This window comes from Plasmodium knowlesi (assembly GCF_000006355.2).
Source record: "Plasmodium knowlesi strain H genome assembly, chromosome: 9".
Lineage (NCBI taxonomy): Eukaryota > Apicomplexa > Aconoidasida > Haemosporida > Plasmodiidae > Plasmodium > Plasmodium knowlesi.
The window spans coordinates 1072108-1087572 of NC_011910.2; the positions used below are offsets into that span (position 1 = coordinate 1072108).

Sequence of the window (15465 nt, forward strand, 5' to 3'; positions counted from 1 at the left end):
CCAACAGGGATGCTCTCATTATATTGAAGATTAGCACATTTTAAATCAATTTGTTGCCACCCTTATGACGCAAAATGGAGTGTTGCTTATGAGATGTCAAAGTGGGTGATTACACATAGCTCAAAAAAGCGCAGAAGAAATTGGCACCCCAAAATAAGGCAAAACTGTTGGGGGTAGCCCAAAGGATAAAAGCCTTGGCACAGAATATATATTAAAATGCACACCTTCACAATTTTTCCTCAACCACTTGACGCTCATGTAAATGCACATTCTCAGCATTTATGGGAAGTTGTCCTTTTTTTCAAAGTGACCTTTTTTTTTTTTTTTTTTTTTTTTTTTAGCTACGCATGTTGGCGCCTGTTAATGCACCTCTCCTTATGTCCTCGCCTGCCCATTAAGCGAAGCGCAACAATGCACTGCCAGAACGACGTAGTTTGTTATGCAAAAAAAAATGGGATAGCGAAACAGAAAAAAAAAAAAAAAAAAAAAAAAGCAAATTCAGTGTTATCCTATTTTAACTTCCCTCCATTTAAATAATAATTTTAAAATAGGACATTTAAGTTGGAAAAGTATCACCTAAATATGCTCCTTTTATTTTTTCTTAAATTTGTGTGAAAGATTAAGGGGTGAGGGGGGAGGCGCAGCTCTACAACCCCTACAACGTTTACCTACATGTGTATGCAAAATTTACGAACCGCCCCAACAGAAGGGATTTGCGATGGAGTGTAATTTAATTGGGTGGGACAAATTTTTACTGCGTACACAGCTCCCCATGAACGGCGTACTGTCGATTAATTTTTATGGCCGTACCTTTGGAACACTTGGAAATGGCGGCAGAATGGTCATCCTCATGACATACATGCCTTGTGTTAGCACTGTTACCAATGCTGGAGAGGAAGAAGTAAAACAATATGGTTATACCTAGAAGGCATTAAAAGAATTCCTCCACTTCCTCTGCACGAACCTAATCATAAAAATTGGCTTAAGTATGTTTTAAATATGCCTTCCACGGGGCTTCGGTCTCTGCTTAATTAGTTCAGTCATATAAATATGCATAACAACAACACAAGCAGTTGCTTTGATCTTTTTTTTTTTTTTTTTTTTTTTTTTTACCAAATTTATAGGAACCGTTCATGCAAAATGTATTTAAAAAAAAAAAAACATGCACACATACATGTCAGGTAAAAAAAAAAAAAAAAAAAAAAAAATGTAAAATGGCTAGCTGCTAATTCATTTACGCTCCCTTCTTTTTGGAAACACCAACAGTTCTTCCTCTTCGTCCAGTGGTCTTGGTATGTTGACCACGAACTCTCAGTCCCCAGTGGTGACGTAGACCTCTGTGTAATCTGATTTTTTTCATTCTTTCCAAGTCTTCACGTAAATAGGAGTCCAGCTGGTTAGCGATGACGTGCAAATTTTTTCCTTCCTTTACATCCTTCCTTCGGTTTAAGAACCAGTCGGGGATTTTGAATTGTGATGGGGCATTCATAATGTGCACAATCTGTTGAGTGGTGCAGAAATGTGGAGAAAAATATCACAAATGTGGTCGGAGGCATGTATTTGTGCATTAAACGTACATACTACTTCACATGCATGTCCCCGTCGCAGGGGAAATACATAACAGAACACAACATGGATGATGAAAAACAGAGATTCGCTCGCATGCTACACAATATGCATATGGGATAAAAGTACATCCATGCAATCGAACATCAACAGGGCGGATTGCTACGGATCCTACTGGGCATATCGTGGTCCTCTCACACTTACGTTATTTATTTCCTCCGTGGTGAGTTCTCCTGCTCTCTTGGTCGAGTCCACATTGGCCTGCTTGCAAATCACAGTGGCCATTCTTTTCCCAATTCCCTTTATGGCCGTCAAGGCAATGGTAACCTTTTCCTTCCCATCAACGTTGGTATTTAAGATTCTCAGTATGTGCTGAAAATCGTTTTGATCAATCACTTGTAGTGACATTTTTGGCGGGCTATTGTTTTTCTACTGGAGTTTATAAAGAAGAATGGTACTGCGCAGGGGAGAAGAGCAGTTAATCAGCAAGTGATCAATGAGGAAGTATATGTTCCCTTTGTATGCACTGGATGGGCTTAGTATTTGTTTTATTTTATTTTTTTATATGCCTCAAAATGGTTTGTAAAAAAATTTATTCTGGCTTTTTTTTTCTCTCCAAACTTTGAAATAAAAAATATTCATTTCCTCGCAAGTGGCGGTTATATATTCTTCCTGTGCGTGACTATTTTTTTCTGCATTTGTTGGGTGACGCGTATTTTTATTTATTTTTTTTTTTTTTCCCCCTCAATTTTGTGCTGTTTTGCGGGTTTCATCTTTTCGCGTTTTCGTTTTACTTATTTTTTGGAAATATGCTAATTTTTTTGTTCTTACCTGAGTTGCACGTATGTCGCGATAAGGAATAAATAGCGCGTCGCCCTCCCGCTAAGCCTGCACCAACCAAGGGGGGGGAAGCAATAATTTTTGCCGCTTGAACTTTTGGGTTTAGTCGCCCTTTTACGGAAACATTCCCCATTTGGTTTAATATATATGCCAAGTTCATTGTGGAAATGGTAAAAGCAGAGCACTACATGTCGTGGTTAAATGGAAGGGAGCACGCCGGGGTGCACTAGGGGGATGATTTATTATGGGCGGATCCCACTTATCTGCTTACCGCGCGCAAATGGGGGAATAAAAAAAAATATATATATATATATAAAAAGTACGTGGCGCATAAAAAGTGGAAAAAAATATAAGCAAAACAACACGGCATGAAACCGTTTCCGCCCCTTTCTTCAACACCTAAAATTAGGGGCACAGGAATTGCGCATGGCCCATTCAAATTTATTTTTTATTGTTGCCGCCGCGTCATTAATTCTCCGCCTACTAATGAAAGGAAAATTTTTGTATGAACCAAAAAAAAAAAAAAAAAAAAAAAAAAAAAAAAAAAAGGGATGCCATTCTACTGATCTTTCTCGTATTACGAAATTGTTTTAAAGGTGTCAGCCATTTTTTTATTTTCCCCAAAGGGAGAAAAAGTTACGTAAGCTTAATTGGAAAACTAAGGAAAAATGGACTCCCTCGTGGCCAGGTACATGCAGTTATATAATTATCGAAATGCATGTTTTCATTTACGTGGGGGATTTAATTTGGGGTGTTCTTTCTTCCCCACTGGAAAACAAAACCGTAAGGTAGTAAACTGCACGATGGCTTTTATGTGCTTACTGGATTTGGAAGAAGACCTGCTGGGGATGATGAACTAGTCGGTCTGGCACATTCCCAAACGAAGCCCTAGTGCTAGGTCAATATGGTGACAACTCGCTTTACAATTTCTGTAAAACATAAAAAAAAATGACACATTCGCGGGAAAGGATAGCCGAATGAAGCTACCATACATGAGCGCGCGCGTAACATGTGAACAAGTTTGTGCATGTCACCCCTCGTGCTGTCCTCCTGCTTCGCTAACCCCCGTGAGCCAAATGATTCATAACCGCGTTACCCCTATGCGATAATAGAAGGTGGGAACTTTTTAAGCATCACATATATTTGGCTAACTTCTAAAAAGCGATAAAAAAAAAAAAAAAAAAAAGAACTCCCCATTTTGGACCCCCCCCTTTTTCATGCGCACCAATTGTGTAGACATAAATGTACACATCTGCCATGATTTCGTCTATCAATTTTTCAGAATCGAAAAACGAATAAAAGAAAAATAATTCATAACTTGTTCCATACTGTTTAAGATGCCAACCAGGCAAGGGACACGCCTTCCCGGAAGAAGGTATGCATATCCTACGCATGCACATATGCGTGTCAAATGGGATTTCACAACGTGAATGCACAATTCATTTTCGCATGCGCGTCACTTGTATGTGCGAAACGTTCCATTAGAAGTGAGGCTCTCCCCATGGGGATGCACACCTCACAACATCCACTCCCCAGCTGTCCTGAGTAATGGGATGTTGGTTTACACATTTTAAAAAAGGTAAAATTTGAAAGGTACTGCATATTGTTCTAACCCATTTGCAAAAAAAAAAAAAAAAAAAAAAAAATTCGAACAAACATTAAGTAGTTCTAACCCGCTTAAAAAGAAAAACATTCCGTTGTTAATCGATGCAGTTGTTAACGTGTAGCAAATCTGCAAGCGAGTAGTAAAAAATGTAAAAGAGGAAAAACGTAAACAATACTCATCAAATTTAACCCTTCTGTACATAATATTCACATTTTGAACAAACCGCCAAGTAGCTACAACTCCGTCTATTCATCCACTCTTTCGCAACCATTTTTTGAGAGGAAGCCCGAGTGGCAAGTTGCTTTCTCCCCACCCCACCCCGTGCACGTTATTCATTCCCCGTGTTTCCATATTGCCCGACTATTCATCGTTGTACATTCCTTTAGAATTTTTTTTTAAAAATATTAAAAAAATTCAAAAATGAAAAAAGATTAATTGTAAAGTGATTTTTTTTTTTTTTTTTCTCCTAATTGGCAGAAAAGAATTGAAAAAAAAAAAAAATATAAATAATAATGACCGAGCAACCTGGTTGAACCTAGCCCCCCAAATAATAAACTACCGATCACAAAAGGGGCATCAACACTTAGAAAGGAACGAATTGAAGCGAAACACGACGAATGTTAAAGCAGGGTTAGAAATGGGAAAAATGAAAGGGAGTATTAACGCTGAAGTGAGCGAGGGGGATCCTGATGATGTTGTGAGAAAAGAAAAGATGGGCCACGAGAGAGATGATCATCAAAGTCCGGAAAAAAGTGTAACCTCAAATGGAATGAGTAATTTGACCTCCAGGGGAGAGCAAAGCCAAAAGGAGCATGCTCCCCCCATATGGGCGGGAATGAACCACCACATGAGGATTACCAAACAAGGTAGCCCGAACAAAAAGAGCACAAGTGCGAAGAAGAATTTTCCACTGAAGAGCAACATCCTCGCCCCCATGAGAAAACACACCATCCTAAGGAGCACAGACACTATAAGGGAATGTATCTCTGCGAAAGGTACTATGTCGAAACATTCAGTTGGAGAAACAAGACCAACAAGCGAAATTGAACCAACCATTAAATCTCCCATATCACACACATTCCAGAGGAATGAAAGAAAAAAAATAAAAATGAAGAACATCACGTCGATACAGATTCCCGCACACAGAAACGTAAGCAACTCTGTTAAGAGGAATCCCCAACAAATCCTAAAAAATTACATTTATATGAAGAATAGTGAAAGGAACAATTTTTACATGAACACTAAATGCACAGATAAAAAAGGACAAACACAGAGGTTCCCTCTTCATCTTCTAAAAGAGCGAATACTGAACTTTACTAAAAGACCCAGAGATATCATTTCAAAGCTATCGAAAAACTGCAACAGTAGCAACCATTTGGAGAAAAATAAAAAAAAAATAAAAGTTGATAAGGCAGAAGAAAATGATGATGTTATCCTTTTGGACGGAGATCAAAATTTACCTTGCCGTTCAGGTGAAAATGGGCCAAAAAGTAGTAACACAGAAAACAACAATTTGTTGGAGGAGTACAATAAGGGGAAGCACACAGTTGGAAGTAGCACCTTCACTTTTTTGAAAATCCCCCTTGCAGTGAAACGGAAACATGGTAAAATTACCATCAAAGGAAACAGCATAGCAATCGCCCGTGCGGGAATAAAAAATAAACAAAGTAGCGCAAATAGCACGAGTAGACAAAAAAATGACAGTGTAAAATACGCACCCTTTAAAAAGATTTTTAATGAGGAGGAAGCACACAAGATAGAACTGAATTACGGCAATAATTTTAGTGGCATGGAAAAGAAGGAAGAAGAAAAGGTAAAGAACTTCTACTCCAAGTTTTACAAATGCACACAGGCCGCGCATGAGGAAAGTGAGACCAACCCAGACTGTTCCAGGGACGCTTCAGATCTGCACACTTTCTGCTTACGAACACTCGATACGCCTTCCAAGTACTGCAAATCGTGCAAGAAATTTTTAAAATTGCTCATATCTCACGGGACCAAGTACAGAGGAACGCTAATAGGAATAAACTTTATCTGCTCAGATGTGCAAAACCTTCTGTTCGCGTACAAGTGCGATAAACAACATGAATTTAACCTGTCGCTCTTTCACATTATGCATAATTTATGGTGCCCGCATGATTATTGCTTGTTCGAGTGTAAGGGCAAGCATGAGAAAAACTACGCGACTGAGTTTTTTCGCCTCAAAGAGTTGGACACCATGGAAAAGCAGAAGGACCTATTTTTGAAGGCCAAACTGTTTTTCCGCGTCTATCCGGAGAATGGTAATAATTGCGTCCCCATATGTGGGCAAAAAATATATATATATATATATATGCATACGTATATACATTTTGGCTAGCTGACTAGCCATTTCCCCCGAATGACTTTTTTTTTTTCCCCCTGCAGCCACGCCAGTCAACAGCGAAAACGCCAGCGGAGAATGCACCGATGATGGTAATGACGATTTTAAACAGACCTTAGAGACACTTTCTACACTTGTGTATGTGTATATGTGTGTGTGTGTATACATTAGTTTCATCTCCACACGCGCATGTACCTATTGGTACGCTAACCCAACTGAACAACGCGTGTGCATCGCTTTTTTTTTTCACTTTTCAGTTGAGAGAATTATAAGGAACGCCAACGACCCCTGGAAAGTTCTGCAGGTATGTCGCGCGACATTTTTCGGGTGTGAAAAAATATTTAAATGTGGATCAATGCCACGATACAAGTGTTTATTTTTTTTCACAATTAGATTCAGGAACATGTGTAGCCATTATTTTCGCTTCACTTTTTTTTTTTTTTTTTTTTTTTTTTTTATGCCGTTGAGCAGATCAAGAAAATTTCCAAAATGGAGTTGTGTGACAAGGAGTTAAAAAGGGAAGCTAGGAAAAATTACCGCGTCCTAGCCCTGAAGATTCACCCCGATAAGAACAAAAGTAAAAATGTAAGGTGACCTGAGGCAAGCATGGGCATACTTGCATGTTGTACGCTTGTTTGTACATGCGTAGGAATGTGCTCCCTTTTATGGAATGCCGTATCCATTTGGGGGAGCGGTTTTCCTAACGCATCCCCTTCAACGGATGAAGTTTCATCTCCAATGCATTTTCATATAATATTATTCCTTGTTATAAACCATCGCCGATCACACAAGACAATTGCATATAATTCACGCCTCTTCCCCCCATTTGATGATTACGCTTCCCTTTTTATAGGCCACGTTAGCTATGAACATTTTAACCAACTCGATGAAGGCAATAACATCCGCATAGCAACATTTTTGACTTTGAAGCTGAAAAAAAGTAACAGTCCCAACAGTTGTCTGTTTTTTTTTTTTTTTTTTTTTTTTTTTTTCCTTGGATTCTCCCTTAATTTGGAACAATATTAATTTGTTTAAATCGCACCCCCCTTTATTTCCTCATATTTGTGTATTTTTTAAAAATGTGTAGATATTAAAAAGAATTTTTTTTTTTTTTTTTTTCTTTTAATCATTTGTTTTTGTGTAGCCCGTATTTAGCACTGAAATTGCTCATATCGTAGACGCAGCAGCGGATCCGGACTTTTTCCTGCAGCTTTTTTATGTAGTCTGAATTGAATGCCTTGTTTTAATGTTATTAATCTTTTAATGAATTTTTTCTTTCCCTTTTTTTTTTTTTTAAGTATAATATATACTCTCTACTTTTTTTATAAAATGGATTTTTTTTTTTTTTTTTTTTTAATTTACTGGAGTGTCATGTTTTGTACCCCTTGTGACGTGTTTTTTTTTTTTTTTTTTTTTCTGCTCTTTTTTATAAAAGGGGGCAATTGTTTAGTCCCTGTTGTGCACATTTGTTATACACCTGCGGGTGTGCTTTTTTTCTTCCGACTGAGTTTGCCGCCTAGTTTATTCTTTTTTTGAAATTATCAATTTGAAGAATACTTAAATTATTTTTATTATTTTTTTTTCTACTCCATTTTCCTTCCCTTTTATTGTTTCATGCTTTATTTTTCGTGAATGCTTCTTTTTGTATTTTATTTTTTTCTGTTTTTAAAATTCGCCTTCTCCATTACGAGTAGCTACATTTTTTTAAAGAGAAATTTTTTTTTAGTTTAAACCATATCTTATGTGACTTTTTTTTTTTTTTTTTTTTTTTTTTTTTTTTTTTTTTAATGCATCCCTGCCCCCTTTTTGTCGGGACACATCCTACATCGTGTAGCAATAATTTTTTGATATTGCTAAAATAGGACCACCAGGCCCGTTTCGCAATTTCCGAAATGATTAACAATTTTAAATCACCCCCCTCCAATGACCCGATTAAGAAGCTGCAGAACTTACTAAATAATTGCCTCTATTCCGTCGTCGTTAGTTTGAGTGCCCCCAAAAGGCCATTCCGTTGCCACTCAGTGGATAAGCTGAGCGGCTGGACATGGACTAAGATGTGCACACCAACACGCATGTACTTGGGCTAAGAGACGTATTCATAAATTCGCCTGAACGGTGTACACAAAATTGCATGTACAGTGGTTAGCCATTTGTGTGTGGAGTACTTTTTTACATGCACACATTTCACCGACCAACCTTTCATTCCACTTGAAGGATGTGCTGAGCAACTTATCGTACCAAGGAGAACCCAAGGAGCTAGAAGTTGTTCCTGAGGAAGAGAGCGAATATGCCTACTTTGTGAACTTGCTTAAGGAAAGGGCCGCCGAGATTGAGCTGGAGACTGAGGAAGCGGTGGAAGAAATACAGGCCGTGGTGAAGGGGGAGGTAGAAGAGAAGATCAATGAGGATGTGAAAGAAGAAGTAATCGAGGAGGTTAAAGGAGAAGTAAAAGAGGAAGTAAAGGAGGAAGTAAATGAGGAAGTGAAAGAAGAAGTAAAGGAGGAAGTAAAGGAGTATGTAAAGGAAGAAATAAAGGAAGAAGACTACAAAGGAAATACAAAAACAGAAGCGAAGAATGATGTGAACGAGGCGAAAGACACCGTGGAGAACCCCACGGGGGAGGGTGACCCAGATAAGGATGGCCAAACGGACGAATCGGATGATCCGTCAAGCGAAGAAACGAGCGATGGGTCATACGAACAGTCAAGCAGTTCATCGGATGGACAATCCAACGATGACCCAATGGACAGAAAAGAACAGGATGGCGAGAAGACGCAACGCTCCGTGGAAGAAGGATCCCCCAAAAAGTATTTTGTCAAACCATATTTTGAAAATCCCCTGCAGGAAGAAATCCTAGACCGAGTGGAACGAATGAACTTAATTTTAAAAATGATAGACTCTTGTATAGAGGAGTTGCCCGATTCGTTGATGATCGAAGTGAGTGGAATTGTGTCGCGCTAACGTGTTGGTAGCAGAGTATATTATGTGCCCCCCACCCCCCGTTGCACCTACACGCCAGTAATACACAATAAACATGCACCGCCTAAAAACCACCCCTTCGCAGGAAGAGAAGTGCCAGGAAATGAAGGCATTGCAGAAGCGGAAGGACGAATCAAAGGAAGAATTAAAAAGACTCTACAGTGAATATGACGCCATCTACAGTTACGTTACAGATAACCTGCGGGACATTATTATTAACACGGAATGACTAGCAGAAAAGTTTCGAAGTCGACCTCCGAAGTCTCTCTTTCACATTGATTTGACAGATGTTTTAAAAAAAAAAAAAAAAAAATGAACCTCCTTTTCCCCCCTCCACAGTTCTTCACATATTGTATATGATGTTTATGCCATGTGAGGAAAATTTTCGAAAACAAATCCCCATTTTTCCATCCATTCGTATTTTAAATATATCTAGAGGAAGTAATAAAAAAGGGAAAAAATTTTCATTTTTTTTTTTTTTTTTTTTTTTTTTATTCCCAAGTGGCATCGCTCCTTTTGTAGTGTTGTTTCTTCGCCCTTTCCATTTTATATCTCTCCCTCAAGAAGTCGCCGTGCAAAAGGAAATTAGAAATATACCATTACCATATTTTGCCGCACCTTTTTACTTGTCATACCAAATTAAAAATGGTAAGACCCCCATATGGGGCTCTCTGGTCAGAACGTATGCGCTGCTGTTGCTGTTGCCCCGCGTCGAATTATCGCGCTCCTAAATTTAAGCGACCCTTTATCGTATTCCCTACATATCTAGCTCTCTTATGATAAAACGGCACGGGGCGTATATTATATATGTAAACCCATAACCCCACCCCCTGCAGCCAACTTTTTTTTTTTTTTTTTTTTTTTTTTTTTTGTAAAATTAACAAAGGGAAGATTTTTCCTTTTTTCTGCAACAAAGGCCATGCCTGGAACAAGGTGAAGATTTCTCGAGCGGGAAATTTTTTTTTTTCCAGCGCTGCAAATATTACCCACTTTTGGGGAAAAAAAAAAAAAAAAAAAAAAAAATGAATTCGTTCTATTTTGAAAGCTTTACATTTGGAAATTATTTTCAATTCCCTTTTTATGTCATTTCCACGTCAACTGTGTTTACAATTTTTTTTTTTTTTCGTGCCCACGCGAACGCTTAAAAAGGCGACGTGGTCGCAGTGGGCTATACATCCCCCCGAAGTCCGAGGAGGGGAACTTTGCACGTTTGGTTGTTAACTCAACTTATGGGGGGAGGGTAACATCTTGTGCGTGGAGACGGGACATTCTTTTTTTTTTTTTTTTTTTTTTACCAATCCTGGAATCTGAACAACAGGAGCAATCACCTGACAGTTCGGATTTATGCATATGGTATAGTGTTGTCATGTAGAGACGGCAACTCTCCGAACCAAAACGATCCGTTCGAGAATAAATCCCCCAAGTGGAAGGAAGTCTCCAAAAAGGCAAAACCTTCTGGGTGTCTCATTTAGTTGCTTCACGAATCGACTTTACCTGGTACAACTTGATGAGGAAAAAAATTGAAGAACATTAGTGGGGAGATAATTGCCAGGAAGAGGAAAAGAAGCTGCATTTATTTTTTTTTTTTTTGGTAGTTGCAGAGGTGTTGCCCTTGTGAAGGATATATACCCCTCAGGAGAATAACCTTTTTGGGAACCCTCCCCCCCCCCCCCCCCTCCTACGTGGGTTCACCTTTCGCACCGCTAACACCACTGAACGTTCAACAAAATGGGAAAAAACAAAGCGTACGTGAGTCAGGATTTCCGAGAAGATACCATCCGAGGGGAGACCAAGGAACAAGAGAAGGCGAGGATAGAAGAATTAAACCAACTGGAAGAAGAGCTAGCCAAAAACGAGTACACGAGCAAGTTGCACAAGGAATTGCTTCTACAGAATGCTAACTTCAACAAAGAAGCAAACTTACTGAAATTACACTTGGCAGGAAATTTAATTAAAAATAAGCCAATACTGAGCAGGAAAAATGTTGCCTATTTAAGTAGCGAAAGTGGAATCCTCCTGATAGATTTAAAAAGAAAAAAGAAAAAAAAAATAGTCACCTCTTTCTTTATAGATAACATATTTTATTTTCTAGACAAAAAAACAAAACAAGAATATTTAGTTTTGAAAACGTTTAATAATTATATATATCTGTATCAAATCAGTGAGAGAAAATTCCATTTTGTGAAAAAATTTTTCATCAAAAATTTATTCTATATAAACAGCTTTGGGAAAAACGGCGAACTGTGTTTCGCTACTTGGGATTTTGATTCGCAAAAAAAAAAAATGTTTATGAATTTCTACCTGCTCAAATTTGTGTTTAACTATGAGTCTCCACTATGTTACTTAAATGGGGAGGTATCTGAGCAGGACGAGACGAACACTGCGAATGGAAAGACTCAGGGGGGGAAAGCTTCCTCGCCCACCCATGTGACATATACGTTTTCTTCCGATTCGGAGGATTCCTTCAACAATGATGTATTTCCCTGCGAGTTGATGGTGACGAGTTCAGACGGAGAAGAATGGGAAATGATGAAGCCACCACCGTTTGAACATTTAAACGGCATGCCCATGCAGAATGGAAACAGATATTATGCAAATCAAAGAAATGGATTCTTTCCCCGTGATGATGAAACAACTGGGAAGAGGCGAAAGACAGAAATGAATTCACAGAAAGAGAGCCCAAATGAAAGGAAGCAATATATGCACGTTAGTGCAAAGGTGAAAATAATGCCACTCCTAAAGATAAAGTACGTGTACTTCTCTATGGTGGACATGAACCCAAGTCTTACGAAACTAGTGCTAGCGAACAACAACCTAGTAATCATATACGACACTGTGAAGAGGAGATATAATCTAATGTATTTTAAAAATGTCATTTCAACTATAAAAATAAGTGATGAAAATTTTCTCTGCATTGGATTCCTTAATGGATTTATAGACATTTTTTTGTTTGATCAAGTGATGCAGAATGATCAGGATAGCGCAGAAGATATGTTGAAGCGCAATGCCTTTGTGGGCGAAGCCTTCGGAGGGGGAAAAGGCTCTTCGAGGAAGATGAACTTTATGTTATTATTGAAGGCGATCCAGAACGCCTACCCCTACATCCCAGGGTATGAAGTGGCGCACTATAGGAAGAACAGGGAATTGGACGGAGAGGTGCACGGAGAGATGCACGGAGACATGGGAAGCGAGGATGAGGGAGAAGGGGGCATCCAGAGCAGCTCAACCATCCCCTACATCGACTTCCGATTGAGGAAAGACAAAATCGTGGACATGCAGAAGGTACACGTCGTGAAGTACAAGTGGCACAGCCATGCAGTGTATGATATAACCATCGACGGGAGGAAAGTAATCTCCTGTGGAGAAGAAGCGGTTGTTCTTATTTACGACATAGACAGTGGGGTGAATGAGTATATCCCTCACCTGGGATCCCCCTGTTACTACAGCTATGTGAATAAAGAGAAAAATCTAATTATATGCAGTTCATTGAAAAATACGATTCACTTTATCAATTACAACCACCGACTGTTCTTCTATTCCTATGTGGGTCTACATATGCCTCTCTCCTTGAGACACCTATTTTCGAATTACGTCAATGTATACGAGAGTATAAAAAATAGCGTTAAGATTTTTGAAGGACAGATTTGCAGCTTGTACAATTACTCCCTGGCGGGGAGTACTCCCGCTGGTGCAATCGAGGAGGAGGAAGGCATCAATGGGGGGGTCCTTAATGGAGATGCTTCAATGAACCCCTTGGCAAACTGCGACGAGGACCAAAGTGATAGCGAGGGGATGACTAGCGACTATTCAGCGAGTAGTGACGCCGGAGAGGGCATCCAGGATGGTATCACATCGGGGGAGAAATCCCGAGGAAATCTGACACGAGGCGACCATCGCTCCAAGGGGTGCGAACGAGAGGAAGATCTTTTAGGAATCCCAGACGAAGGGATAGAACTGAGTTCCAGTGGAGAAGACCAACAGGGCCCGCTTGATTCCAACCCAGGGGGAAAGGAAAAAGGGGGTAAAAAAACCATCATAAGTTTTAAGGAAATCCAGGAAGACATCGAAAGGAGTATTTACAACCATACGAATGTACAAAATAATTTATACAAAAAATATCAAATGCTATTTTATTGTGATTCCAACAAGGGCTTGGTGTTCTCCTTCCTAACGTCTTTCTCGAATATTCAATTGTACAATGTCGAAAAAGACAAGCACGTAAAGTTCGTGTGTCCATTACAGCTGACGTACAAAAGTAGGTCGAGCGTTGAAGCAGTGAACGACTTGGAACTTCTTTTCTTCTCCTTTACGCAGAGTAGACATTTACTAATGACGATTGAAAGGAGGAACTACCAACTGGAGGAGGCCTGTGAGAACAAGGACGAAGCATTGGTGGAGGCTTTTTTCACCTTTAAAATATGGAGGATCGTGAGTAACAAATTGGACTATGAGCCAATTTATGAGCAATCCATCACATGTGAAAAAGTGACAGAAACACATGAACAACAGGGTAGGAATGAACAAGAACCCCCACAGAATAATTGCAGAGAGGACCTTGGAGAGGAACAACTAGAGAAATACAGAATGATTATTAATCATCCCTTCCTTAGTATTTTCCTCGTCCTGGAATGTGAAGGAGATATGAATGTTTGGTGCTTGGAAAAGAGCGAGCGTATTTTCGACGACACTGTGTACACAGATTACGAGGTGGATGTATACCAGACGCAGGACAACAGCAACTACTACAGGGAGACGAGGAGGTTGATCCATCTGGCTAGTGTGTACGCGGGGGATAGCGATGATTGTAACCAGAAAAAGAGCCAAATGTGTCAACCTAAAGAGGATTATGAGAAAGAGGATGCCAAGGAAGGAGAAGAAGGCGACCAAGGGGATGTCAATCAAAGGGTAACTGTCATTAAACGGATAAACCATAAGAACCACCCCATTTTAGGAGGGGACATTACTAGCGACGGGAAAATCCTGTGTATTTGCCACGACAAAATAATAACCATATGGGATCTAACTACACTGAGAGTAATGGCAATAATTAATCACACCATTTACACAGGCTTGAATGAGTTCTTATTTAGGCTTTACAAGGGAGTAGAAATAATCCAGACGGACACAGATAAAGGAGAGACAAAGGGGTACGTACCCTACATGTGCTTCTTCGCATTCGATACCATTTTTATCTACTCCTTATATGAGTTCCACTTGGTCTACCAGAAAAAAATAAAAAACGGAATCATCGAATACGTAAAGTTTGACAAGTACAATTGTAGCTTTGTGGCCATTGGAGTTACAAAGAGACTTAAAGGAAGGAGTAACCAAAGGGGAAGTACCAGACCCAGTACTATTGTACAAAAGAACTACTTATACGAATTCACTTCCAACGTATTGAAGAAGAGGAAGTTATTCTACTCATCCAGGGATAGGCCAATTGTGGCTCTGGATTTTGCTCCCCTGAATGAGAGGAAGAATATTCCCCTCAGTAGCTTTCAGCCGTGCACAATGTTGGTTGCCCTCAACTCCAAGTTCCAGGTGTGCACATTCTACATTAACACCTACGCTGAATTTATGGAACTCTCGTGAGTTTCTTACCGCGGGAAGTGCTCACACTCAATACAGCACATCTCATTGAGAAGTCGTCATTAAAAATTCTTCACTTGTGAGTGCTCCCCATTTTTCCCATTATAACACACCAACGAACATTTGCTATTTATATCCTCCACCAAGTTAAGTAAAACTTACGTGGGACCTTCCTCGAGCAGATACTCCCTAAAATGACCCCCCTCTGGCATAGGGGCCACAAAAGAAAGTCACAACTCTGCTCGCCTCTCCTGCGCAACACCGCGGAAAAAAAACAAAGGATCCTTTTTTTATATGTACCATGTGGCCTTCCACAAAAGAAGACTACGTCCCGTTTTTTTTTTTTTTTTTTTTTTTTTTTTTTTTTTCAATCGATAAAACAACAGAATGCTCATTAACGCAATTCCGGATGGTAATTTAAGTCAATCAAATTGACAACGTTTATAAGGGGAAAAGTGTTAAGTTGCGGCTCACTCGGAAGCCAAGCGGGGAAAGTCGAGATCAAAACGAAAAAAAAATACAC

The 15465-nt window shown here is 39.4% G+C and overlaps 4 protein-coding genes across 4 annotated transcripts; 3 read left to right on the plus strand and 1 right to left on the minus strand.

Annotated features, from left to right (window-relative positions):
- Positions 1-1234: 1234 nt before the first annotated feature.
- PKNH_0924100 (40S ribosomal protein S18, putative) lies at positions 1235-1974 on the minus strand (the record flags this gene model as incomplete). Its single annotated transcript, XM_002259229.1, has 2 exons — positions 1235-1501; positions 1771-1974. 2 exons carry the CDS (start codon positions 1972-1974, stop codon positions 1235-1237), a joined length of 471 nt encoding a protein of 156 aa, XP_002259265.1.
- A 2675-nt stretch (positions 1975-4649) lies between these two features.
- Positions 4650-7284, plus strand: PKNH_0924200 (DnaJ protein, putative; the record flags this gene model as incomplete). The annotated part of the gene is made up of 5 exons (XM_002259230.1): positions 4650-6294; positions 6419-6466; positions 6632-6678; positions 6846-6959; positions 7228-7284. 5 exons carry the CDS (start codon positions 4650-4652, stop codon positions 7282-7284), a joined length of 1911 nt encoding a protein of 636 aa, XP_002259266.1.
- Positions 7285-8266: 982 nt separating this feature from the next.
- On the plus strand, positions 8267-9582 carry PKNH_0924300 (mediator of RNA polymerase II transcription subunit 21, putative; the record flags this gene model as incomplete). Its single annotated transcript, XM_002259231.1, has 3 exons — positions 8267-8353; positions 8589-9311; positions 9439-9582. 3 exons carry the CDS (start codon positions 8267-8269, stop codon positions 9580-9582), a joined length of 954 nt encoding a protein of 317 aa, XP_002259267.1.
- A 1499-nt stretch (positions 9583-11081) lies between these two features.
- Positions 11082-14945, plus strand: PKNH_0924400 (WD repeat-containing protein, putative; the record flags this gene model as incomplete). The annotated part of the gene is made up of 1 exon (XM_002259232.1): positions 11082-14945. The coding sequence occupies one exon, from the start codon at positions 11082-11084 to the stop codon at positions 14943-14945; it is 3864 nt and encodes a 1287-aa protein (XP_002259268.1).
- Between the last annotated feature and the right edge of the window lie 520 nt (positions 14946-15465).